Source organism: Anomalospiza imberbis, chromosome 18 (genome assembly GCF_031753505.1).
Source record: "Anomalospiza imberbis isolate Cuckoo-Finch-1a 21T00152 chromosome 18, ASM3175350v1, whole genome shotgun sequence".
NCBI classification, from domain to species: Eukaryota; Metazoa; Chordata; class Aves; order Passeriformes; family Viduidae; genus Anomalospiza; species Anomalospiza imberbis.
This window is the reverse complement of record NC_089698.1, coordinates 13,059,470-13,082,927: the sequence shown is the minus strand read 5'-3', so window position 1 is coordinate 13,082,927 and position 23,458 is coordinate 13,059,470. Positions and strand designations below refer to the sequence as shown.

The 23,458-nt window shown below is 56.4% G+C and overlaps 3 protein-coding genes and 1 long non-coding RNA gene across 12 annotated transcripts in view; all 4 read right to left on the bottom strand.

Moving 5' to 3' along the window:
• Positions 1-23,458, bottom strand: part of IQCD (IQ motif containing D) — a 542,296-nt gene that overhangs the window by 422,858 nt on the left and 95,980 nt on the right. The window lies entirely within an intron of this gene.
• LOC137485016 (uncharacterized) lies at positions 10,121-12,659 on the bottom strand. The gene is made up of 2 exons (XR_011005153.1): positions 12,156-12,659; positions 10,121-11,720 (listed from the first exon to the last, which is right to left on the bottom strand). It is a non-coding gene; the product is annotated as an uncharacterized lncRNA (long non-coding RNA).
• Positions 12,787-17,146, bottom strand: LOC137485021 (collagen alpha-1(I) chain-like). Its single transcript, XM_068209251.1, has 8 exons — positions 16,742-17,146; positions 14,676-15,359; positions 14,405-14,496; positions 14,043-14,146; positions 13,833-13,902; positions 13,555-13,653; positions 12,891-13,045; positions 12,787-12,811 (listed from the first exon to the last, which is right to left on the bottom strand). The coding sequence occupies exons 1-8, from the start codon at positions 17,070-17,072 to the stop codon at positions 12,787-12,789; spliced, it is 1,560 nt and encodes a 519-aa protein (XP_068065352.1). The 5' UTR covers positions 17,073-17,146.
• OSBP2 (oxysterol binding protein 2) overlaps positions 18,573-23,458 on the bottom strand; it is a 92,396-nt gene continuing 87,510 nt past the window's right edge. For all 8 annotated transcript variants that reach the window (XM_068209205.1, XM_068209206.1, XM_068209207.1 and 5 more), the window contains 5 exons: positions 23,065-23,168; positions 22,691-22,786; positions 22,163-22,347; positions 20,824-21,044; positions 18,573-20,433 (listed from right to left, as the gene is read on the bottom strand). In XM_068209205.1, coding sequence (XP_068065306.1) covers positions 20,291-20,433; positions 20,824-21,044; positions 22,163-22,347; positions 22,691-22,786; positions 23,065-23,168 — 749 coding nt within the window. In that variant the 3' untranslated portion in view covers positions 18,573-20,290. The remainder of the gene's footprint in view (positions 20,434-20,823; positions 21,045-22,162; positions 22,348-22,690; positions 22,787-23,064; positions 23,169-23,458) is intronic.

The following is a 23,458-nucleotide window of genomic DNA, read 5'->3' as shown; positions in this document are numbered from 1 at the left end:
AAATTGTGGAGGGATCTCTGCTGACGGCAGGACACTTCTCCAAGGTCTGTGAAGGAAGGGATGGAATCATGGCGAGATTTGCAGGGCTGAAGGTGGAAAAGGCAGGGGCTGCCTGCAGAGAATTCCAGGAGGAGCTCGTAATGGTGAGTGAGAGGGTGACAGAACAGCACCTGGAATTCAGTGGAGACAAATGGAAATGGATGCACACAGGGAAAACAAACCCTGACTCCAAATGGACCATAATGGGCTCTGAAAATCCCCACTCAGGAAGGAGGGCTGGAGTTATGAGGGACATTTCTGAGGAAATGTCAGCACGGCTCTTTGCAGGAGTCAGAAAAATTGGAAAATTGAATGGTGGGGACAGGCAGGGAATGAAAAGGAACCGTCCTGGTAAAACACAGAGGTTCAGCTGCCAGCAGGAAACTGGGAGTCTTCCCTGTCCTCATCCCAACTTCCAGAGGCACAGGGCAGAGGATTTACTGACAGGAACAAGAAGGAAGGAAAACCAGCCATTATTGGGTGCAGAGCTATTAAAGAGAGGCCAAAGGGAATCCCCAAGGCATAGGCAGCTGGAGACAAGGAATTCTCATCTCTCCAGGCTGGTGCTGCTCTCCAAGGCTTCCCTGAGCACTGACCACTGTGGTTATTGCTGCTCCAGGGAATGAGATCCAGGGCAGGAATGTTTGGGATAATCCAGGAGGCAGAGGAGTGCAGAGATCACGGAAGAACCAGCACATGGAACCAGGTCCAGGAGCTCTCATTCCAGGGGTCATTTGGCCACTGCTGCCAAATTCTCTTGGCCCTGGTGTCTCATCTTCATCGTTGGCTGAGGCTGTCCTAGCTCTGTTTCTCACAGGCACTCACTCAGAATTCATCGTGCCTTCCCAAACATGGGACACTCCGGCTCTGTTTTCACCTTGGCTCCTGTCTCAGCTGTGGGCTCAGTCTGGAGCTTAGACTTTCAAACATTATGAAGGTCAAGTCTTGTGGAGCTCATCCCTGTGGGGCCTGAACTCTTGCTCCTCTCCTCTGCGTCCCATCTTTATCCTGGTCACCTCTGGCAGAACTTTCCTTCTCATTCCATAAGGACTTCAGGATTCTTCAAGATTTCACAGAATCCCAGAATGGTTTGGGTGGGAAGGGACCTTCAAGCCCATCCAGTCCCACCCCTGCCATGGGCAGGGACACCTCCCACTAGCCCAGGTTCTCCAAGACCCATCCAGCCTGGCCTTGGACACTTCCAGGGGTCCAGGGGCAGCCACAGCTGCTCTGGGCACCCTGTGCCAGGGCCTTACACCCTCATAGAGAGGAATTCCCAATATTCAGTCTAAACCTTCCTTCCATCACCTTTAATTCATCTCCTTGTCCTGGTCACTCCATGCCCCTGTGTCTTTGAAGTTATGATTGGTCCTTTGATTAGAGAACTTGGTAAAAATCTTTAGGAAAGTCAAGTAGATTATGCCATTGGATCTCTGGGCCGCTTGATCTCCTCCCTTGCTGCCTCCCTCAGAAACTCCAGGACCAAAGCCTGGTTGAATTTCCCAGGAACTGGTCTCCCATGCTCCCTAATTCCCCTCCTTAGTGCAGTTCAACCTCATTTGCACATCACTTTTAATAATCTGCTGTTCCTGGAGCTGCTCAAGAGCATTTTTTGCAATCAAGGTCTCGCTGCTTCCTTTCCCTCTGATGGTGAGGAAATGTTAAGTGAGAGCTCTCAGAGCAGAGTTAATGCTGCTAATAGCTCAGCTATTTCATCCTTGGATTCCTCTGGAGCTCTGCAATGAGCACCAGCCGGCACCACCCGAGTGTTACCATTTATTGTGCCGGGTTCTTTTAGAACTTCATCCACCCAGACATCCCTTGGAGCCACATTTCCTGACCAGGTGCCCCCATCAAGGTTTCCACACTGAGGATTCCTGGAAACTCCTTTTTCCTGGAAACCTGCATTTGGTTCTCTACTGCAGTTTGATCCTCTTCATTCTGTCCTTTGGATTATTCCAGCTTCCTGCTCAGATGTGTTTGGGAAAGAAAATACCCCTGGAAGGCAATGCCTGATCTTCCAGTGGGCACTGAAGGGATGCAGGGCCCTACGGACGGTGTGGGGGATGATCCTCATGGAGGATCCAGGACTTGAAATCATGTTGAACCAGTCCTCCTTCCTCTGCTGCCTCCTGCTACCCCAGGATAACCACCGGGGTAACCCAGATCCTGCAGGAGCAGAAGCCAAGTCCTCATGAACAATCAATTTTTACATGGGCAGAGAGTGTAGGATCAAGTTTTAAACTAAAAGAGGAGAGTTTTGGATGGTATATTGGGCAGGAATTGTTCCCTGGCAGGATGGGCAGGCCCTGGCACATGGTGCCCAGAGCAGCTGTGGCTGCCCCTGGATCTCTGGCAGTGCCCAAGGCCAGGTTGGACACTGGGGCTGGGAGCAGCCTGGGACAGTGGAAGGTGTCCCTGCCATGGCAGGGCTGGCACTGGATGTGTTTTAGGGTCCCTTTCCACCCAGGCCATTCCATGATTCAAAGATTCCACATGCTGCTCACCAGGCAAGGCAGGAGGCAGCAGTGGCCAAATGACCCCTGGCCTTGGCCACTTCCAGGTATGAGGCAGACCCAGCTTCAACCTCCCCCACATCCCCTTGCTCTCTGCCAGGCAGATCCATATTCTCCTCCATCCTCTTCTCCTCCTTCAATAGCCTCAGTTGTGCTCCCAAAATCTCCCTGCCCCCATCCCAAGCTCCCATTTCCCCCCAGCCCCTCCCAGCTTGGAGCTGCTGCCTGTCTCCCACAGCTGGAATTCAATTCCAGCCTCGTTGAGCATTTCACTGAGGCTTTGGCTGTTTGGTGGAATTTGTATCCAGCAGAAATTGGATTTGCCATGCTGCTAGAAGCACTTCCTACCTGGGAGAGGGAGCTGTGCCAGCATTAACATTCCTGTCACTGTGTCACCTCACTGAAGGTGCCGCTGCTCCTTTGGTGCCTCCCTCCCCCTGCTCTGGAGGTCGGAGCAGCCTCAGGTTTCTCCTTGGGCTCCCTGTGAGCAACCCCTGAGTGCCAGTGAGGATCAGGATTCATTCCTGCAGTTTCACACTTTCCCAGCTCCGTTTTTCCCTTTTTCCAGGTACCCTGCGCCTCTGGGAGAGGAAACACCTCAGGGAAACACCTGCCATGTGCTGTAGGAATGGGGGTCATGGAGGGTGGGGTACAATTCCCTCTTCCTGCTTTGACTCCAAGCAGGATTGAGCTGGGTTAAAGCAGCCTGTGTCCAGCAGGAGTGGCCCAAGATGTGCCAGCGAGGATGAAGACGAAGGACAGGAATGTGTCCTGCTCTAAAACTCCCAGTGAGGCTGGATGTGGAAATCTCATGGTTTATGGAGAAGATTTTTCCTCACATTGCTTCAACTGTGTGGGGAAGATGCATGTGGAGCTCCCCTGGGATGGAGGATGTGCTCTGGGATAGATCTGCTCTGCTCAAACCCTCCTGAGAGCAGGACCAAGCTGCCCTGATAGAAGGGGTGGATGGGGAGGGACCTGGAAACATGGAAACACCAGGGAAAAGGGAAAATTGCTCCTTATCCCTCCTTTGGGAGTCACAGATGTCCAGTGCTGGGCACTGCCCAGGCTGGGCACTGCCCAGGCGATGTCCAGGGAATGGGCACGGCCCCAAGGCTGCCAGAGCTCCAGAAGCCTTTGGACAGCGCTGCCAGGGATGCCCAGGGTGGGGTTGTTTGGGGTCTGGGCAGGGCCAGGAGTGGGACTGGATGATCCCTGGGGGTATTTTCCAACTCAGGATAGTCCATGGTTGTACGACAAGCCCAGGCCGAGGCTTTGGCTTTAGGCTGTTTCACCCAAGGTGTGGATCTCAGACACGGAGTGTGGGAAGCACCCTGTGGATCTGAGCCCCACTGGAGCCCCAGCAGAGTTCCTCCACTCCATGCTCTTGCAGAGATCCCCCGGGTCAGGTTGACAGAAATCCCAAAGGCAGCGTTTGGGAAGAGCAGCTTTCCCAAGGAAAAGGCACGTTTGGGATGTGCTCCATCAGAGCCAGCTGTGCCCACGCAAAGCCATCCCGCTGCAGCCAGAGGTGTCACTGTGCCTTGCACATCTGGATCCCGCTGCTTTGGGAGGAGGAAATCCCTCAGGTCTCCAGGGAAGCGGGAGCTGCTGCATTTTTTTATCCCATTTACAATTTCCCGAGCGCCGCGAGCGGAGCCGCGTTGCGCGGAGCGAAGTTGCCATCTAGTGGGACAGAGCATCCCTGCAGAGCTGCTCCCCGCCCCGGGATTCATCCCAGCGGGAATTACCCGAAAGGAAAAGCTCCCACTGAACCCTCGGGATGAGCCCAGAGCCTCCCACAGGGTGCCACCGCTCTCCAGCTGCAAATTGTGGCGAGATGAAATGCCCAGCTTTAACCCCGGCCTTGCTTTTAGCCCCAAACTTGCTTTTATCCCACTAATTTTAGGCAGGATGGATCCTGTGTGTGTGGCCATGGGAAGGAAAAAGCCACAGGATGCTGTTCTGGGAATTTTCTGCCTGTCTGGGATTTGGTTTGGGCTCTGAGGCTGCAGCTGCAGCTCCAGTGCAGCGCGCAGTGACTGCAGAGCTGTTCTGACCCCTTCCCTAATTGCCAGATTTTCCAGGGTTCTAATTAAAACAGGAGCCCTGCGTGATTCCAGAACCCATTGGATGCAGCTCCTGCAGGGAACTGGATTTTAAAAAGAAAAAAAAAAAGGTAATAAACCATTTTTTCCCTACAAATTGCACCTCCTAAAAATCAGCAGCACACAAAGGGTGCTCCCCTGAGCCTTAGGGTGGGACCCCTCCCTAAACACCCCCAAACATCCCCAAAGGTGCTCAGGCTGCTATTCCTGATGGGAATTCCACAGCTCTGCCTCCTATGAGTATCCCACATTTAGAAAATATTTGGCAGATGTTACCATTTGCTGACCTTTGTCCGCTCAGCATCAGGAATCCTCCAGGATTTCACAGAACCATGGAATGGTTTGGGTGGGAAGGGACCTTAAAACCCATCCAGTCCCACCCCTGCCAAGGGTAGGGACACCTTCCGATTTCGTGTCGTGGTTTTAGTTCACCAATTTGAGATTTCACCGATTTTGAGATTTCCCAGCCAAGGCACCAAAGAGTGTGGTGGGTTCAGTGCTGGCCAACCCCCCGAGCACTCACTTCCTGCTGTGAGGTAGGACTGGGAGAAAGGCAAAGCAGGCTCAAAACTTTAAAAGGGTACAAAGAAAATGTTATTAACAGCAACTAAAAGAAAGAAGTAATAAGAATCAGAACAAACCCTTCAGAACACTTCTCCTCCCCCCACAACCTTTCCTTTCCCACTGATAATGTAAAGAAACAAAACCTAAAATTTCCAGTCAGCGTACCACCTCTAGAATAGTCTTTCTTCAGTTCACCTGGGGAGAGAAGCCCCTTGTGTAAATGTTATGGAGACTTCTCCACAAGAATAAAAAACAGTTCTCTCGTGGCTCTCTCACAAATAGCAGCCACCCAGGGAAATGTGCAGTTGTGAAATCCTTCCCATTCCCACAAGCCTTCCCACAGCTTGTCCACGGGCCATGTCGATTTATGGGGTATTGTTTTATAGATGAGCTGTTCAAAGGCAAAGGTTCTCATTGTCTATTTCCAAAATCATCTTCATCCCTGGGAACAGAGATCTTTGTCTTCTCCCTGGGTTCTCATCACTCTGCTCTCTTTCTCTGTTCAAACTTCTCATGGGATCACAGCTACTTCAGCATCTGCTGACTTTAGCACAGAGGCCTTTGCTCATATCTACAATTTGAACATTTTCATCTCCCCATAATTTCATGCATTACAGGGAAAAATAATCCTTTCTCCATAGCTTACAAGAGGATTTCAGCACCAAAATCAAGGCATCTCCTCCTCCCTCCCACCTGGGACTTGACTTCTTTCTCACTGACCCCCCTGTCTCCATGTTGCTCCTTTACATGCTTGCACCTTGTTCCTTTCTCTCACTTGAGGGAGCACTGAAGCACTGAAAGTGCTCATTAAAAACCTGTGTAAGGCCCTGATTTGGGAAGGGAAGGGAACCAGGATCTCCCAAACTGCTCCATTTGTTGGCTGCAAGCTTCTCGGAACTCACCCCTGGTTGGGGTGAGCCCGTAAAGGTGGAAAAGTCTCTCCTCCAACCCGTGCCTCCAAAGAAAGACTCAGGAGTCTTCAGTCGTCCGGTCTCAAGGTAGTTTATTGTGTGTTATCTAAAAGATTTTCTCCCTGAGCTGCTGCAGTCTGTTCAGCAGTCAGGCAAGGGCACACTCCGACGCCCAGGGGGCTGGTGCCCTCTTTTATATCATACATTATGAATTAGATGTTTTTAGTTTTTCCCCAATGCCCATCACCTATATTGAACAGTGACTTTCTACTCTAAACCAATCTGTGAGTGCCAACATCACCAAGAAAATGGAGGTTAGGAAGAAGAAGGAAAGAGGACAGGGCACACCCAAGTCCCTCCATCTTAGAACTTCTGACCCCCATGTACAAAACTCAGACCCCTCTGTACAAGGCCTAAAACGCCCCTGTACAGCACTCAAAAATTCTTCCTTTCACTTTGTGACTACTTCTACTACAATATCTAAACTTTTGTGATTTCTTGTTCTTCCTGCAAGGTTGGTAAATTGTTCCATGGATCAGGTTCAAAGCCACAGGGGTCTGTGGCTGCATTCCAGGGTCTCAAATGCTTTTGACCTGGGCCCGGAACATCCAAGAGTGTCCAAGGGACATTCTGGGTTCTGACACAAGCCCCTTCCACTCTCCCAGCCCCTCCCTGCTTGGCTTTTCCATTGCTAATTCCCAGATTTCTCCCAGTCCTGCTCAAACCCACGTGTCCTGGTTTTGTGGCAATGTTGCTGTAAAAGAGATCTTGCTCTCCAAGCTCCATGAAATGATTTTTTTCTTATTTTCACAGTTTTTCTAAGTTATTCTCCAATTTTTTGCCCCTCATCTTCTTCAGACTTTCTCCATTTTTTTTTCAATAAAGTGGAGAAAAGGTTTTTTTCAGATTTTACCTTTTTTTTTGCTTTACTTTTTCCTGGGGGAAAAGCGAAGGGATTTTTCCCCTATTCCTTCCCTCTGGGATTGGGAAGTGGGGCAATTTCCCTGCTCTGCTGCTCCTTGGTTGTCAAAATCCTTAATCCCAGCAGGGCAGCAAAACTTTCATCTCCTTTCTTATCATTTATCCCCCCACAAAATAGTGGCAGATATTGCTTTTCCTTTTTTATTATTTCTTTCCTATCGTTTTCCTTCTTTTTCCATGTGATTTCAGTGGCTCCTTTTTGTTTTTATTTCCTTTTTCCATTCAATTTTCCATCCAGTTTCTCACATCACCCAAGTGGAAAAATATTTTCTTTGCTCCAGCTTGGGTGGGTGGGTGTGTTTTGGGATTTTTTCCTCTCTTACTCTTTCCACAAGGGATGAAAGAACATTCCTGAGGGGAAGACCTAAATTCCATCCCATTCCACCCCCTGCCATGGGCAAGGACACCTTCCACCCTCCCAGGTTGCTCAAAGCCAAATGCATCCTGGCCTTGGGCACTTCCAGGGATGGGCAGCACTTCCAGGATCAGCCAAAGGTGAATTTCCTCCTTTTCCTCCCTCATTACCCCAGTTTTCCCAGGAAAAGTGGGAATTTCTCACCATGGGCACAGTTAGCTGGGAGCATCCACAGAGAATGGGAATGAGAAGAAAACCCCAATAATTGGCTGCCAGAGCCATAAATGATGGCAGGGGCTGTTCACTGTGAGTACAAAATGCATCTAATAAATTTAATTATGCTGAAATTAGGAGAATTAATTGGCCCTGCTTAATGGGCAATGATGGTCAAGGACTGAATACCAATCCCTGCCATTCCATGGAAATGATGGGATTTCAACAAAGCACACACCTTATGGAGCAGGGCTCCTTGGGGGTGGGCAGCCTGGGGAGTGGAAGGACTGGAATTCTCTAGGTTGGGTGGGAATATTTGCTGTGGGAACACCGAAATCCTCTTCCAAGCAGAGTTCCCCTCTGGAGTAAAATACTTGTTACAAAATGTCTTAAAATGGGAATAAACCCTCTGCTGGAGCAGCATCCTACAGGGATTCCTGGAATTAGGAAAAGACAGCAAATGCACCTTCAGTTCAGCACTGCTGCACCCTCCTTACTGTGGGTAACAATTAACCAGGAGAATAAAAACGTCTTTTCCAGGTTGATATTGCCTTGGAACGGCAGGAATTAATCAGCAAGGGGTCAATTTCCCTCCCTGCAGCCACCCCATTCCCTGTGGCATGGCTGGAGTTCATCATGACCCTCAAGGAATTGAGGTGATGAACCAGGACTGCCCAGGAAAAGAGCAAATTAGGGAAGTTTGTTTTCATTTGGGGCTGATGAGACTGCTCCCAGCCCCAGTGTCCAGCCTGGCCTTGGGCACTGCCAGGGATCCAGGGGCAGCCACACCCTCCCAGGTATGGCAGGCACATTTCTCTCTCTCTCAGGATTTTTCATAGAGGTGCACAGAGAGAAGAAAGAGAAAACAATTTCTATTTCTGCTCCTTGTTTTTCCCATGTGGAATGTGTTTGGAGAATTGTTTACCTGGGGTGATTGCTTGGTTGGATTCTGGTGAGGATGGATTGAGCCTGATGGCCAATCCAACCCACCTGAGTCTGGACTCTCGTGAACAGGGTCAGGAGTTGTGAGTGAGTTAGGTATGGTAGTTAGAGAAAGTAGGTATGTAGTTTTAGTATCTTCCTTTATATAGTATATTAATGTATTATAGCATAGTTATAATAAAGAAATCATTCAGCCTTCTGAACTGGAGTTGGACATCAGCATTTCTTCCCACTGGGTTCACCTGCATTTACAATACCCAGGGAACAATTCCTAATTCCCAATATCCCATCCATCCCTGCCCTCTGGCACTGGGAAGCCATTCCCTGTGTCCTGTCCCTCCATCCCTTGTCCCCAGTCCCTCTCCAGCTCTCCTGGAGCCCCTTTAGGCCCTGGAAGTGGCTCTGAGCTCTCCCTGGAGCCTTCTGTTCTCCAGGTGAGCACCCCCAGCTCTCCCAGCCTGGCTCCAGAGCAGAGGATGAGGAATTCCCAGCTGCTTTGCTGTTTTGCTGCACCTCAGAGCCTTTAACAGCACCAGCAGCCCCTCCCCTGGCCAGGGAGCAAAGCAACCCCTGGGATCCTCCCCTGGCTCCAGAGCAGAGGCTGCAGGGCCTGGCTGAGATATTCCAGCTCCATCCCAGGATGGAAAAAAGGGTGAAAAATAGGGGTGGGGAAAGGTGAATTCATTGACATTTTTAAAAGTCTGACTCCATCTGCTGCCTCTTGCCGCCTTTAGAGGCTCCTCTCAGGAAATGTTCAATTGATTCCAAAATCCCAATGGCACCACAGGGCTGTAAAACTCCATCCCAAGAGCATTCCCAGCTCACTTCCCATTGGAAGACACACATCCCGCCCCAGAATCAAACCAAATAAAAGACCTCCAATAAATCACATCTTTTTATCCTTTTCTTTTCCCTGGCGAATAATTTCAGGATGTTGAGGCAATGGGGAGACTCCTGAACCCAGGCACCAACACCAGGACCCTGCACCCTAAAATTGGGCACCCAACCCTATCTGGGACCCTAGAGCCCAAAACCGGGTCTCTGCACCCCAAAACTGGATCCCTGCACTGCAGCCCCGGTCTGAGTTCCTGCCCCACCACCCCAGAGGTGCCCCCAGCATTCCCTGGTTCTGTGACATCCCGAGGGAACACCTGGGACTCAGACAAGGCAGAAAATCCCCTGGGATGAAGTCCTGGCTGTGACCATTCAGGGATTTGGGAACCTTTTCTCCAGGAATCTCCTGCTGAAGGATAAGGTTTGTGTCCCTTTGTGTCATCCACTTGTTCAGGAACCCTGAGGTTGGCAGAGACATTCCTGGAGCCTTGCAAACATTTGGGGTTTCATTAAAAGTTCTGTATAAAAATGTGTTTGTGGCACTGCTCTGGTTGTACAAGTTAAAAGGAAAATAATAAATCCTGAACTTCAGCCAGGGACTGGCCGAGTGTCCTGAGGGATTCCAGATTTTCCCTGATCCCACATTGCAGAGAGACATAACAAAACTCACGTTTATTTTCACTGGAAAGAAAGCACACAGATACTTCAATCCCCATCCCCCCCCACCCCTGGAACAAGGCACAGCAATAAAATCCTGCAAGAAACCCCCAGTTCCCCCTTCGCACGTGGAGAAATTTTCCTTGGATGTTCTCCTGCAAATTAAAACCAGCATTTCCCAAGGAGGTGTGCCCAGAGTGAGGAATGGGTTTCTCCTTTTCCAAATTAAATTAAAGCATCCAAACAGAGCAATTCCCTTGGGTTTTTTCCCATTAAACGTCTCTGTCCCAGGGTCAGCCATCCCAGCCTGGCTCCATGGGCAGATCTCACTGGTCCAAGGGCACTTGGCAGCTCCAAGATCCCTCACAACCTCGTGGTGCTTCTCAAGGAATTTGCAGGAGCTTAGTTCTGCCTTTTGGCATTTCCCAACTGGGACCTCAGTGTGCAGGCAGGAAACTCAGAATCATGGAATCATTCAGGCTGGAAAAGACCTCCAAGATCATCAAGTCCAACCTTTGACCAAATCCCACTAAACCCCATCCCAAAGTGGCACATGGACCCATTTTTTGGACACTTCCAGGGATGGTGATTCTACCAGTGCCCTGGCAGCCTGGTCCAGTGTTTAACCTCCTTTCCAGCTTGGAGTTTTTCCCAAATATCCAACTGGTGTCCTCGTGGTGGAGCAGAAAAGGAGATGTCAGTTCCAGCTGTCCCTGGCTCTCTCCCAGAATGGGAGATGGGAGCAGAGGAGGAGCTGCAGAGTGGGAAGAGGATGTGGGAACCCCGAGCCTGATGCAGGCAGGCTCTGCAGAGGGTTCCTGGGATTCCATGGCCATCCCACCTGATTCCCCCAGGACCAACAAACAGCCCTGGGGTCACCTGGAGGCATGGATTGGTGGTGGTGGGACCTGCCTGTGGGCACAGCCCCATTGCAGGGCTGTTACCAGCAGGAATTGTGCTCCGTGGTGGAGCTCTGCTCCTCTTCCTCCGCTCGGATCAGCAGCGGGGCTGGGGCACAGGGGGAGTCCCCACCCCGGGCTTTCCCTGTCTGACCCCAGTGCCCAGCTGCCCCCCCAGGGCAGCGGGGTTCCCCGTGTTCTGTGTCTTCTGCAGCTGCAGCTCCTGGAAGTGCTGCTGGAGGTGCTGCAGGAGCCCTGGGGAGCCCCGGCTGGGCTGGGGGAGCCCAGGGATGGAGCTCAGGGACGGGGAGGAGCAGGATGGGGACGTTCCCTCTGACTCTGCACGAGAGAGGGAAAGGTCACGTCAGCCCAGGGTTGGAAGCTCAAGGAGGATCCTGCCCACCCATTCCTGGCTCCTCGTGGCTTGGAGCTCAGCCATGGACAGTGGGGCAGTTCCAGGTGGCAGGACACACACCTGTGTCACCAGATGGACATTTCACCAGACAGAGCTGGACACGGAGCCTCTGGAGGTGATCTGGGGGTCCCCAGGGCTCTCTGAGACCCCAACCCACTGAGACCTGGCCACCTGAACCCCAGCCCAGCCTCAGAGCAGGACCTGGGGCCTGATTCACCTGGATCAGGGGCTCCCTCGGGGCTCCTGGAGCTGGGGCCTTCTCCGGCTGCTGCCTCTGCTCACCCTCCTGCACGGGGACAGAAACACGGCTGGCCCCACTCCCTGTCACCCCCACAGGGGCTGGAGAGGGGCTGGCATTCCCCCAAGGATGAGGAATGGGTGCTCCTCCAAGGGCAGATGCTGTCATGGACCCCATGTCACAGAATCACAGAACCACAGAATCACAGAATCATCACAGAATCACAGAATAATCACAGAATGATGAGGTTGGAAGAGACCTCTAAGATCATCAAGTCCAGCCTATGCCCTAAGACCTCAACTAGACTGTACCACCAAGTGCCATGTCCAGTTTTTTTTTAAACACATCCAGAGATGGTGGTTTCACCACCTCCCTGGGAAGACAATTCCAGTACTTCATTATTCTTTCGGTGAATTTTTTTTCCTATTATCCAACCTATACCTTCCCTGACGTAGCTTGTCCTTCCTCCCAGTCCCAATTCACCTCCTTCCTCTGTCCAGCGGCTGCCAGGGCTCCCTCCAGCCTCTGCCACTGCCCGAGGCGCCGCTGGATTTGCTGCCGGAGCCCCCGCAGGACGTGGAGAGCGCGGCTGGGGGAGGGCAGGGATGAGGTGGGGGGGACAGGGAGGGAGGAAGGGTCGCACGAGTGGGACCCCCTTGTCCCCCTGGGCAGCTCCCGGACCCACCCGAGGGCTGCCGGCGAGGGGTCCGGTCCCACGGCACTGCCGGGGCGGGGCCCGTGTCCCCGCGGGGTCCCCGGGGGGTTCCCCGTGGCCGCGGAGCCCCCGGGCCGCCCCAGCACCGCCGGCTCCCGCGGGCGGCTCGGGAGATGCTCCCGCCGGACGCTCCTGCCGGCCCGATCCTGGAGGGGCAGGGACAGAGGGATCAGGGCAGCTCTGCCCCCCAGCCCGCTCAGCCGCTCCTAGGAAAGGTTTGGAGCCAGGTCAGAGCTTCCAGGGAACATCTGGAGGGCCCCGGGCTGAGCAGAGGTTTGGAAGGAGCAGAACAAGAACAGAAACAGCCGGGGGTCCCTCCTGTGTCCCCCGAGCCACCTCCAGCGCAGTCCGCGCCCCCACCAACCCCTCTCCTGGGGGCGACAAAACCTCTGGGTGGCCTCAGCGGAGCAGCACATCTGGGCTGCTGTGCCCCCCCCGGCCGACCCCCGTCCCCGCGGGAGCCACAGCCCCCGCCCGTCCTGGCAGCTGCCTCCCCTCCCCACCGCTCCCTCCTCCCGTCCCTGACCTGCTCCAGCGCCTCCTGGAGCTGCCGAAGGGTCTCCGCCTTGTCCCTCTGGAGCAGCCCGTGCAGCCGGTGCAGCACCAGCAGCCGCTGCCGCAGGAGGGAGCGGCTGCCCCGCTCCAGCTCCCGCAGCCTCTGCAGGACAGCCAGAGCCGCGTCAGCCTTTGGCTGCCCAGGGCCACCCTGCAGCCCCTGGGGGGCTCTTCCCAAGGGCAGTGTCCGGGCAGGACCCCAGCCTTGATGCCCATTGCGAAAGAGCTGAGCTTTGCTGGCTCGGTGCCCAGGAATTCTCACCCCGGCCTCAAGCCCTGCCTGTTTCTCTGCCCTTCCCGACATTCCAGCTCTCCCTGCCCCTGCCGGGGCTCTCCAGGGACCTTCTGAGCTGCAGACAGTGACCCCAGTCTGCCTACCGCCACAAGGGTGGTTTTCCCAACAAATTCTTCTCCTAAAAGCCTCAGTCCCTCAATAAACCCTCCATGTGGATAAATGCAGCTTGGCTCTTCAGGAATTTGGGCAGCATGGAATGTTTCCCATGGGATGCTGGAAAAGGGACTGAGCTGTGGCAGGGGTGTGATGTGTGTGCTCCTTCCCACAGCCCCTCCGCTGTGACCTTAGCCCCTCTGGAAAACCGGGAGTGCGCTGACCTCCAGCAGCTCCAGTTTCTCTTCTTGCGAAGTTGCTGCTTTCCTTCTCTCCTTGTCCAGCCGCTCCTGGCCCACACGGGCTCCCTGCCCCTGCCAAGACTGGAAAATCCTCCTCTTTTCCCATTCCCACATCTTTGCCTCTTCCAAGGGCCGGCTCTGGCCCTCCTGTCACACCCAGGAGCAGCAAAGCAGAGCCAGCACAGCCGCCCCAGCCTGTCCCCGCCACCTGCAGCAGTGCCAGCCCAACCCCTGCTTGGGCCACCCCGAGGTCACCTCACCATCCTCTGCAGGTCCGTGTGGCACCGGTGATGGGTGTCCCAGGTGTGCCCCAGCAGTGCCAGGCCAGTCCTGTGCCAGGGACACCGTCACCCACATCCCCAGTCACGCCACAGCCCAGCCCTGCCCTCAGGGTGCCCACCCCCTCTTGGGCTTCCAGGGCCACCTTCTGCTCCAGCCTCGGTGCAGGAGCCGTCCCTGGAGCCCCATACCTGGCTCTGTCCCCTTGGCTCCAGGGCTTGGCACCAGATCCCAGCTCTCGTGTCCCCTCCCAGCTCCTCCACAGGGACCAGCGCAGCGGCTGCCCCGCCACCCCCTGGCATCCAGCACTGGGGTTACAATCCCGTTTGCCCCTTTTCCATTGCGTTTCCTCATGCATTCCTGTGGCTCGAGGACCAGGGCCAAGGGCCAGGGCCAAGCTCGGTGTCCTGGCCACATCCTGCTGCTCTCCAGATCCCAGCTGGAAGCAGAACCAGGAGCATCCCTGCATCCATCCCTGCCCCCACCAATGCATCCTGTCCCAGGCGGGGCTGTGCCCATGGCAGACCCCAAACCCCAGACCCTAGGGCCGTACCTTGCAGGGCAGCCCTCCTTTCTGGTCCCCATGTAGCCCTGGGGACACAGGTGACCCCCATCGGCCAGGGGCTCCCACAGCTGTGCCAGCACCTGCAGGGAAAACGGCATTTGGGGCGGGAGGAGCCCACAAAATCACGGAAACCCCACAGGCAACCGGGGCTAGTCCCTGCCACCGTGTCCCTGGCCCTGCCGTGTCCCTGCCCCTGCTTGTCACAGCCCTGCACACTCCTCCAGCCCCTCCCAGTGCCCCACGGCCAGTCCGGACTCACTCCTGCTGCTGGCGGCTCCTTTTCTGTCCGCGTCAGCCGTAGTGAAGGTGACATTCCCTCCACGTCCCCAGAGAGCTGGTGGCTCCAGGGCGGGATGTGCCCTGGTTCTGGCACTGCTGGCCCTGGGCACGCTGCTGCCAGGAGAGCCCGTCCTTGCCCCAGCGCTGCTCCTGCCAGCAGCGATCCCTGCAGCTCTCCAGGAGTGCCCAGGCAAGGCCGTGGCCAGCAGCTCCCCGCGGGGCGAGCCCCTGTGGCCCAGGGCTGGCTGGGCAGGGGGGCCCGGCCAGGGGACCCCCCAGGCCACCCGCCCATGGCTCTGGCTCAGGCGGGAGATCCTCGCTCCCAGGGACTCCAGGCTGCTCCGGGATGGAGACCTGCCCTGCCAGGGGGCTCTGCCCGGCTCCGTGGCCATGGCCAGGCTTCTCCCTGTGGGGAGCGAGGGCTCGTCCTGCCCAGGATGAGCTCCTGCCGTGGGGACATCCTCAGCGGGCTCCTGCTGGCACAGCAGCGGCTCCACCATTCCCTCCCAAAAGCTGGCAGCAAAGTCCTCGGTGCAGATGGAGCTGGAGCTGCTCCAGTGCCCCGGGCGGGGCCGGGAGCCCGGGAGCTGAGCCCAGGAGTGCTCCTCTTCCCGTGGGACGGGGCTGCCACCCCGGGCACACCCGGCACGATGTCCTGCCAGCTCTGTGGGGGACAGCAGAGCCATGAGCCCACCCCAGTGGGAAGGAGCCATCCCATCCTGCTGGATCTGAACCACCTGGGAGGGGCTGGCAATGCCTGTTCTTATCAAGGAGCACCAAAGCACCAACACCGAACACATCCCACTCTCACCCTCAGCTGCTTCCAATTGGAAGGAAAAGCCACAATAGCGTCCTTATTTTCATTTTAAACCAGGGTCATTTTTGACCTTGATGCTCCCAGGGTTGGCACCGCCTGGAAGGGGGGCAGTGCCAGGGAGGGCTGGCAGCATCCAGGGTGGGGCAGGGATGCTGTCAGCTCTTCCCAGGAAGAAATTTTCCCAATATCCAATCTAAACCTTCTCAGCATAAGGAGGCCATTCCCTCTCCGTTCCCTGGGAGCACAGCCCGACCCCCCGACTGTCCTCTCCTGTCAGGAGTTGTGCAGAGCCACAAGGTCCCACCTGAGCCTCCTTTTCTCCAGGCTGAGCCCCTTTCCAGCTCCCTCAGCCTCTCCTGAGGCTCCAGCCCCTGCCCAGGTCCCTGAACCTCTGCTCCGTCACCATTCCCAGCCAGGCATTGCTCTGCAGGAGAACTGGCAGAGGGGGCTGGGGGGCCAAGCAGAGCTGAGACAGCCCCAGAGTGCCCCGTCCCCACTCACCGGCCATGGCAGGACACTGCTGGGAAGGATGGCACCGCCCGCGCTGCCACCAGCGCTCAGCACAGCCACACCTGGGTGCTGCAGGAGCGGAACGGGGAGTGGAGCAGGGAATGGGCACTGCCCGATGTGCTCACCGCGGGGACAAGGCAGGAGCACCCCAGGGCTGGTGCTGCATCTGCCCCCCACATCTGAGCCCTGCAAAGGACCCCCCCTCCCCACACCTGGATTTCAGGTTTCATCAGCAGGGTCTAAATCCAGGATTTGGGCTCCAGGGCTGCAGAGAGGAGGAGAGAAGCGCTGAGGGTCTCAAAGCCCTTGGGGGTGGGCCAGAAATCCCCAGGGGGTTTCTCCAGCGGGGCCAGGCAGGGCAGGAACCACCCTGGGCTCCCAAACCGCTGCACGCTGGGGGGGATGGGGAAGTCCGTGCTGGGCCAGGTGTGCTGGGCCAGGTGTGCTGGGCCAGGTGTGCTGGGCCAGGGCTCACTGGAGGTGCTGAGACCGACACAGCCCAGCCCGGCCCGACCCGGCCCGGCCGCCTCCGGAGCTGCGGTGCCAGCGGGTGATGGGGGCCGGGGACTGTTCTTCCTTAAAAGCGGGACACCGGCACTGGAGCTGCACTCGGGAGCTGCAGGTGCCCAGGGCCACCGCCCTGCCCGGCGCCCCGGAGCCCCCCGGGCGCACAGGGAGGGTCACAGTGCCGGGGTCCCCCCACCGCAGCCCCGACTCACCTGGGGCCGGCAGAGAGGAGGCAGGAGCGGGACGGACAAGGCTGTGTGTCCCTGTCTCCTGGCAACATCCCGCAGGGACCGGTCTCAGCCTGCCCGGATTCCCCACCCGCCTCCGCAGCCCCTGTCCGGACCCTCCTCCAGCTCCCCCGGGCCAGCTCCTGCCCCACAGAGCCCCCCTGGGGCAGCTCCTCCCCACCATCCCCAGGGAACCTCCGTACCTGGGTACCTTCCCCTGAGCCCCTTTGCTGTTCCTCCTCCTCTGGGCCACCACCTTCCCCCCTTGGCCAGACTCCCCTGGGACATCTCCACCCCATGATCTCTCCCATCCCATCTCCCTCCCGGGGCAAACCCTGCCCTGCTTCTCCTTCTCTTTCAAGATGTTGCTCCCAAATAATCTCCTTCCATGCTTCCCTGGACCTCCTGCCTTGGACAACCTCCCCAGGACCACCTCCCCTCCTGCCCCTCAAACCACCCTCCCTGCACCATCTCCTCCCCTTGGCAACTTCTCCCCCAGATCCTTCTCCCTCCCTGAACCACCATTTCCCTGGACCTCCCTGTCCTTCGGGCAACCTCCTCCTTTGAGCAACATTCCCTGGATCTTCTCCTTCCTGTGCCACCTTCCAGGAAGCCTCCCCGTCCTTCAACCCGTGTCCACGTCCCCTCTCACACCCAGAGCTCCTCCAGGACCTGCAGCCCTGGGGAGCCAGTGACCATCTCAGCACCATGGCTTTTAAAACTCCCGAATCCAAGTTTTATTTCCATGTAGGAGAAGAGGGATCACTCACGATATATTATTGTTCAAAAAGAAAATACATTCAACAGCATTTACAGTGGAATGACATTAAAATCCTCGAGGAGGAACAGAAGGACCAGGAGATGGTGCTCTGGTTAAGTGCTGCTGATAAGATGATCTCTGGAAGATGGAGCAATTTTTTCTATTAGCCTAAAATCCGGGGAATTTCTGGGTTGGGGTGCTCCTCGTGCTCCCCCAGGCTCCGTGGAGCTGTGCAGGGTCTGTGATGGGGGTTCCCAGATGGAGGAGGTGATGGGGGCACAGCAGAGGGGACCCCTCGGGGCCCCAGAGCCCAGCAGGACCCTCGGTGCCAGTACGTAGGGAGCACATCCCGCTCCCTGCTCTGCTCCACCTGGGAACAACCCAACCCAGCCTGGGAACAGCCTGTGCTGGAGCTTCTCCCTGCTCCAAGCTCCCGGGTGACACTTGCATTGACACAGCAAAAAGGCAAATAAGGCATTCTGAAGAGCTCCATTCCAGCCGTTCTACAGACCCGGCTCAGGCCTCCAGGGGGACAAATCCCCCAGGACACTTCGGTGCTGCCACAAGCCAGGGCAGCGGCACCAGGGATCAGTGGGGAGCATCCTCCCTCTCCCAGGCAGGACACCTGGGGCCGGGACATGGGCAGCTCTCACAGGCCAAATCCCAGGCTGCATCATTTAAGATCAGCTTTCCCGAGCCAGGGCAAAGCTCCAGGAAGGAGTGAACATTCCGGAGCAGCTGCTGCAACTCTCGGGACACTGGGAAGCAGCTTGGAGCATCCCACTCCCAGCAATCCCTAGTGCTGCTCCTCAAACCCCAAACCCATCATTTCCAGATGGGAATGTCTCTGGAACACCTTTTCCATGCTACAAGATCCAGCTTTGGAGCAAATCGTAGCTTCCCTGCCATGGGAATCATTCCATCACCACCACCCGAGCTCAGGGACGAGCCGAGGGGAATCGTACTCGTGCTGTAAAAACTCAGACAGACACTTCTGTCTTCATAATTTTTCATCTTTTGTGTACCATAGAAATTTAAGCAAAATAATTTTATATATATTTATATATATATATATATATATGTATAAATTAGAAGCAAATAAATTAGATTAAAGGGTGCACTGAGAGCAGTGGGGGCTGCCCCGCAGCACGGTGACGCCGTCAGGGCCCTGGGGACTGTACACCATGGGGATTACAGGGATGGAAGTGCTGGAAGCTGATCAGGAGGAGACTGATGGATGAGGAACCTGATTGCATAAGTGTCCCGTGTGCAAGCCTGGATATTCCAGTTACCATTGCCTCAAGGTTCGTTATTGCTAATTAACTTCACGTGGGTGTGATGGGCCGGCTCGGGGCGGCCCCGGAGGCAGGGTCAGTGTGATACGATGGAGAGCCAGAGAAGGAGACAGCAAAAATGGGATCCAGCAGGGCCAGTGCAGGTCTCCAGGTGTTCCTGCTACTCTCTGGCCCAGCAGATCCCATCTTTGGGATGCTGCCACCTCCTGCTTCCCCTCGGTGCTCCCAGTCCTCACCTGTCACCAGCAGTGCTCGCTCCGCTCCTCCCAGCACGTCCAGGGCCAGGCAGGGTGATGGCACCCAGGAGGGGTGAGGGGGACGAGGGGTTCCCTGCCCTGACAAACTGGAGCTGCTGCAGGGAGAGCCCAGGATGAGGGAGGGGAGGAACGGGAGTTGGGAGCGGGTGCTGGGATGCAGGGACCCTCCAGCCTCAGCCTGTGGCCAGGCCTGTCTGGCTGAATGGGGTGGGAGACGCAGGACCAAAGCTCCATCCCAGCAGCATCACAGCATCTCTCCCCTCCTCTCCCCATGGCACCTCTTCCCTCCTCCTCCCACCCAGCCTCAGGCACAGCTCAGCAGGGAGACACCGATGGAAGAGCTGGAATTCAGATCCAGCCCCCATGTGCAGGGATACAGAGCAGGGACACGGAGCCAGGAGCATCACTGGGACAAAAACTCTTCACTGCATCAGCCTGGCATTCCCAGCCTCGCTGAGGCCAATTCCCCCTTTGGATGTGGTCGCAGGAAAACCAAAGCAAACCTCACTCAATCCACTCCCACACAATGAAGACAGGCTCAAGCTTTGCCTGAACATATCAGACAGTGGGGAAGCACCTCCAACGCTCTTGAAAAAAACAAAAACCAGGTCAAAAACCCCAAAGTCACTAGCTGAAATATCCTACTTGGTGTTACTGGGATGACTGGGCACTGTGGAACCACCAAGACCCTCTGGGATCAAGTGCCTCAGCTCCTGGGGACAGTTTTCCAAGCAGAGTTGTTTGTGTCCGTTTTTGAATGAAACCTGAACCAGGAGCAGGATTTGTTTTTTAAAAAAATAATTCCGTACAGTCCACAGAGAAATGGGGTCCCAAAAGAAGAAAAAAAATGGCAAAGAGAAGAGCTCACACAAGCACGGCATTCCCACACCCCGGGCATCTTTGGAAGTCGACGTCTCGGCCACCGGAGCCAAGGCGCTGGAGGATATAGGCAGCAACTCCTGACAGCAATGAACGTCTTAAACCCAACCCAGCTCCACGTGTCCTCACTCCTAAGCAGTCGCTGGAAAAGCCATCGTTTAAAAAAAAAAAAAAAAAAAAAAAAAAAAGCTATTTATTAGTGCATAAAAAAATAGGTTTGGAATCCCTGTTTGGATCTCTGCATGTATTGACTCTGTCGGCCCGGCGGGACGCTGCCGGCGTGTCCTCGCTGTCCCTCGGGCTGTGCCACTGTCCCAGGGGTGGCCCCGGAGCTCTGGGGGGCTCAGAAGATGTCGGGGCACACGCTCCAGTCCTGCTTGTCCTTGGCCTCCCAGTAGCCGCCCTTGTAGACGCAGATCAGCTCCCCGGTGACGGCGTCCACCTTGCGCTCGAACCACAGCGGGATGTACCCCTCGTAGTCCTTCCCTGGCCGGGCAGAACGGGGGTCAGGGGCGCTTCTGCACCTGCAACCCCGCAATCCCACAGCTCCCAGAAAAGCAGGGACTGTCTGTTGGTGCTCCCAGAGCTCAGGGACTGATCGGAGCCCAGCCCTGACGTGGTCACGAGGGCCAAGGGAGGACTGGTCTCCAGGGTGACGAAGTGACCGGTGGGACGCGATGGCCAGGGACATGATGACCAGCAAGGCAAAGCGGCCACCAGCCCTCCCTTCCAAAGCCCACCGCCCCAAAAACCCAACCAGCCCCCACAAGGGTCCCCCAGCGCCACCCTCCCCTTGCAGGGCGTGTCCTCCACAACAGCGGGCAGCACGGGCAGCGCAGTCCCTGCGTCCGGAACCAGCCCCAAGCGCCTCCTCACCTTCCTCCAGGGCCTCCACGGCCTCGGCCTCCCTGCGCCGGCGCACGGCTCTCTGCTTCTCCTCCAGCCTCTGCTTCTCCACGTTGGCCTCGTCCCAGCGGCCGCTCTCCATGAGCCGCTGGTCGGGGCGCAGCCGGCTGTCCGTGGGCGCCACGCGCTCCTCGGGCTCGTTCAGCGTCAGCGCCAGCTCCGAGAAGAAATACATGTTCTCGGCATTCTCCCTGAACGCAGAGAGCCTGCTCAGGATGGGGGCTGGGGGACGCCTCAGGCACAGCCCCCCAGCCCCACTGATCCTCTCCTGCTAGGCTGGCACTGCTGGGGCACTTCCAGAGCTGGGGCAGCACTGGAACCCTCCTGACAGGAGAGACCTGCAGGGGCTGGAGCGTGTCCAGGGCAGGGAACGGAGCTGGGAAGGGGCTGGAGCCCCAGGAGAGGCTGAGGGAGCTGGAAAGGGGCTCAGCCTGGAGAAAAGGAGCCTCAGGAGGGACCTTCTGAGCTGCAGACAGTGACCCCAGTCTGCCTACCGCCACAAGGGTGGTTTTCCCAACAAATTCTTCTCCTAAAAGCCTCAGTCCCTCAATAAAACCTCCCTGTGGATAAATCCAGCTTGGCTCTTTAGGAATTGTGCAGCATGGAATGTTTTCCATGGGATGTGTGTGGCTGGAAAAGGGACTGAGCTACTGACAGGTGTGTGATGGCTCCAGCTCTGCACAACTCCTGACAGGAGGGGGCAGCCAGGGCGGGTCAGGCTCTGCTCCCAGGGAACAAGGGAAGGGATGAGAGGAAATGGCCTCATGTTGCACCACAGCAATTTTAGTCTGGATATTAAGGGAAATTCCTCCTTGGAAAGGGTGTTCAGGCATTGGAACAGGCTGCCCAGAGCAGTGATGGAGTCCCCATCCCAACAGAAAATCCCCAAAGCAGGGACTGTCTGTTGGTGCTCAGGGACTGATCGGAGCCCAGCCCAGCCATGGTCACAAGGGCCAAGGGAGGACTGGTCTCCAGGGGGACAAAGTGACTGGTGGCACACGATGGCCAAGGACACAATGACCAGCAAGGCAAAGTGGCCAACAGGCCTCCCTGCCAGAGCCCACCGCCCCAAAATCCCAACCAGCCCCCACAAACCCATCCACAAGGGTCCTCAAAGCCACCACAAAGAGTCGCCCAAACCTGTCCACAAGAGTCCTCAAAGCCACCCTCCCCTTCCAGGGACCCACTCAGCCCCACAAGTCCCACATGTCCTCAGGCCTGGGCACATGAGCCTCCCATTCCACAAGGCTCGGGGAAATCCCATCCCCACCCCAATCCTGCTGTGCCATCCCACCCCCAGGGGACTCACGGGAGCGGGTACTTCCTCCACAGGACCTTTGGGGACAGTGTCTGGTAGACAGTTTTCTGCTTGCCCTCGGTGCTGGTGCTGCCATGGCTGCTGTGGAGGATCTTGGAGCACTCCATCTTCTCATCCCACGTGCCGGACATGACGTAGTGGGCTTTGCCGTCGGCGTCGCTCACCACCCCTGTCACCTGGCAGGGGGACACGGCTCTGGTGGTGTGTGGGAATGCCCAGAGGGACACCACAGCCTCCAGGTGCCCAGCTGGATGTGGTGCTGTGTCTCCTGGGACATCTCTGACCTTGCAGATGGGTGTCCAACCTACCAAAGCCCTCCCAGGTCTCAGTGCTGCAGCTCCAGCACATCAGAGCCAAACCACAGGACATGGAGGTGCCACCCAGCCCTCCCTGGTGACCCACATTAGAGGTGCCTGGCCAGCCTCTCAGCCCCATGCTGGGGCTCATCCCAGTGGTACTGGGAGCCTGGAAGAGCCAGGTGTGACCCCTGAAGGAGCAGAGTCCCTGCTGGATACTCACCTTGCGGGGAACATCCCTGGAGAAGTAGCTGTAGGGGGTAAATTTCAGCTGGCATTTATCTTTGGACTTATGGTTAACAATCTCAATTTCACCAGACTGGATAAAAGACACAGAACCACAGCAGGGAGAGACAGAGGAGGTGTTAGTTGTAGTGCAGGTACCAATCCCCACTGGGCACAGCAGCACCAGTGGCTGCCCCCCACACCAGCCACCCCCAGCACCTGCTGGCCTCGGGGAGAGCCAGGGAAGGCTCCAGGAAGCCTTTCCCATCCCTGCAGGGAAGCACAGCTTCCCATCGAGGCAGGAGCAGGTGCCCCAAGAGGGCAATGCTTCTCCAGCCCCCCAGAGCCAGGCAGAACCGTTCCCTCACCCACCTGGTCGATCCAGAGCTTGCCCACGATGATGTTGTGCACCGTGGAGGTGACTTTCCTCCAGACATAGTGATTCCCACTGGAGTGGAACTCCAGGTGGATGGCGCCTGTGGAGAGAGGAATGATCTGAGCTCAGCAGGGTTCCCCAGAGCCCACCACCACCCCAGCACTGTGCTCATCCTCAGGGCCATCCCTCTCCCTGCATCCCCCACAACCAGGTCTGGCTCTGGATTCACCCCTCCCTCAGTCTGCTCCAGGAAGGGAGGGAAAACTCCTGCCAGGCCCTCTGCCCTCTGCCAAAAGTATTCACTCTAAAAGCAGGTCAGGAATGTGCTGCCTGGTTGATTCAGGCACTGGCACCACTCTGGGAATGCTGCCCAGCCCAGGGACAGGCAAA

What these genes read in the sequence shown, in the direction of transcription:
- LOC137485021 (XM_068209251.1), bottom strand. Translation starts at nt 17,072, where the DNA reads ATGGGATGGGAGAGATCATGGGGTGGAGATGTCCCAGGGGAGTCTGGC. An exon ending in AGGAGCCGCCAGCAGCAGGA is followed by an intron (nt 14,497 to 14,675) that starts GTGAGTCCGGAC and finishes TTTTCCCTGCAG; the next exon opens with GTGCTGGCACAGCTGTGGGA. An exon ending in ACACGGACCTGCAGAGGATG is followed by an intron (nt 13,654 to 13,832) that starts GTGAGGTGACCT and finishes AGGATTTTCCAG; the next exon opens with TCTTGGCAGGGGCAGGGAGC.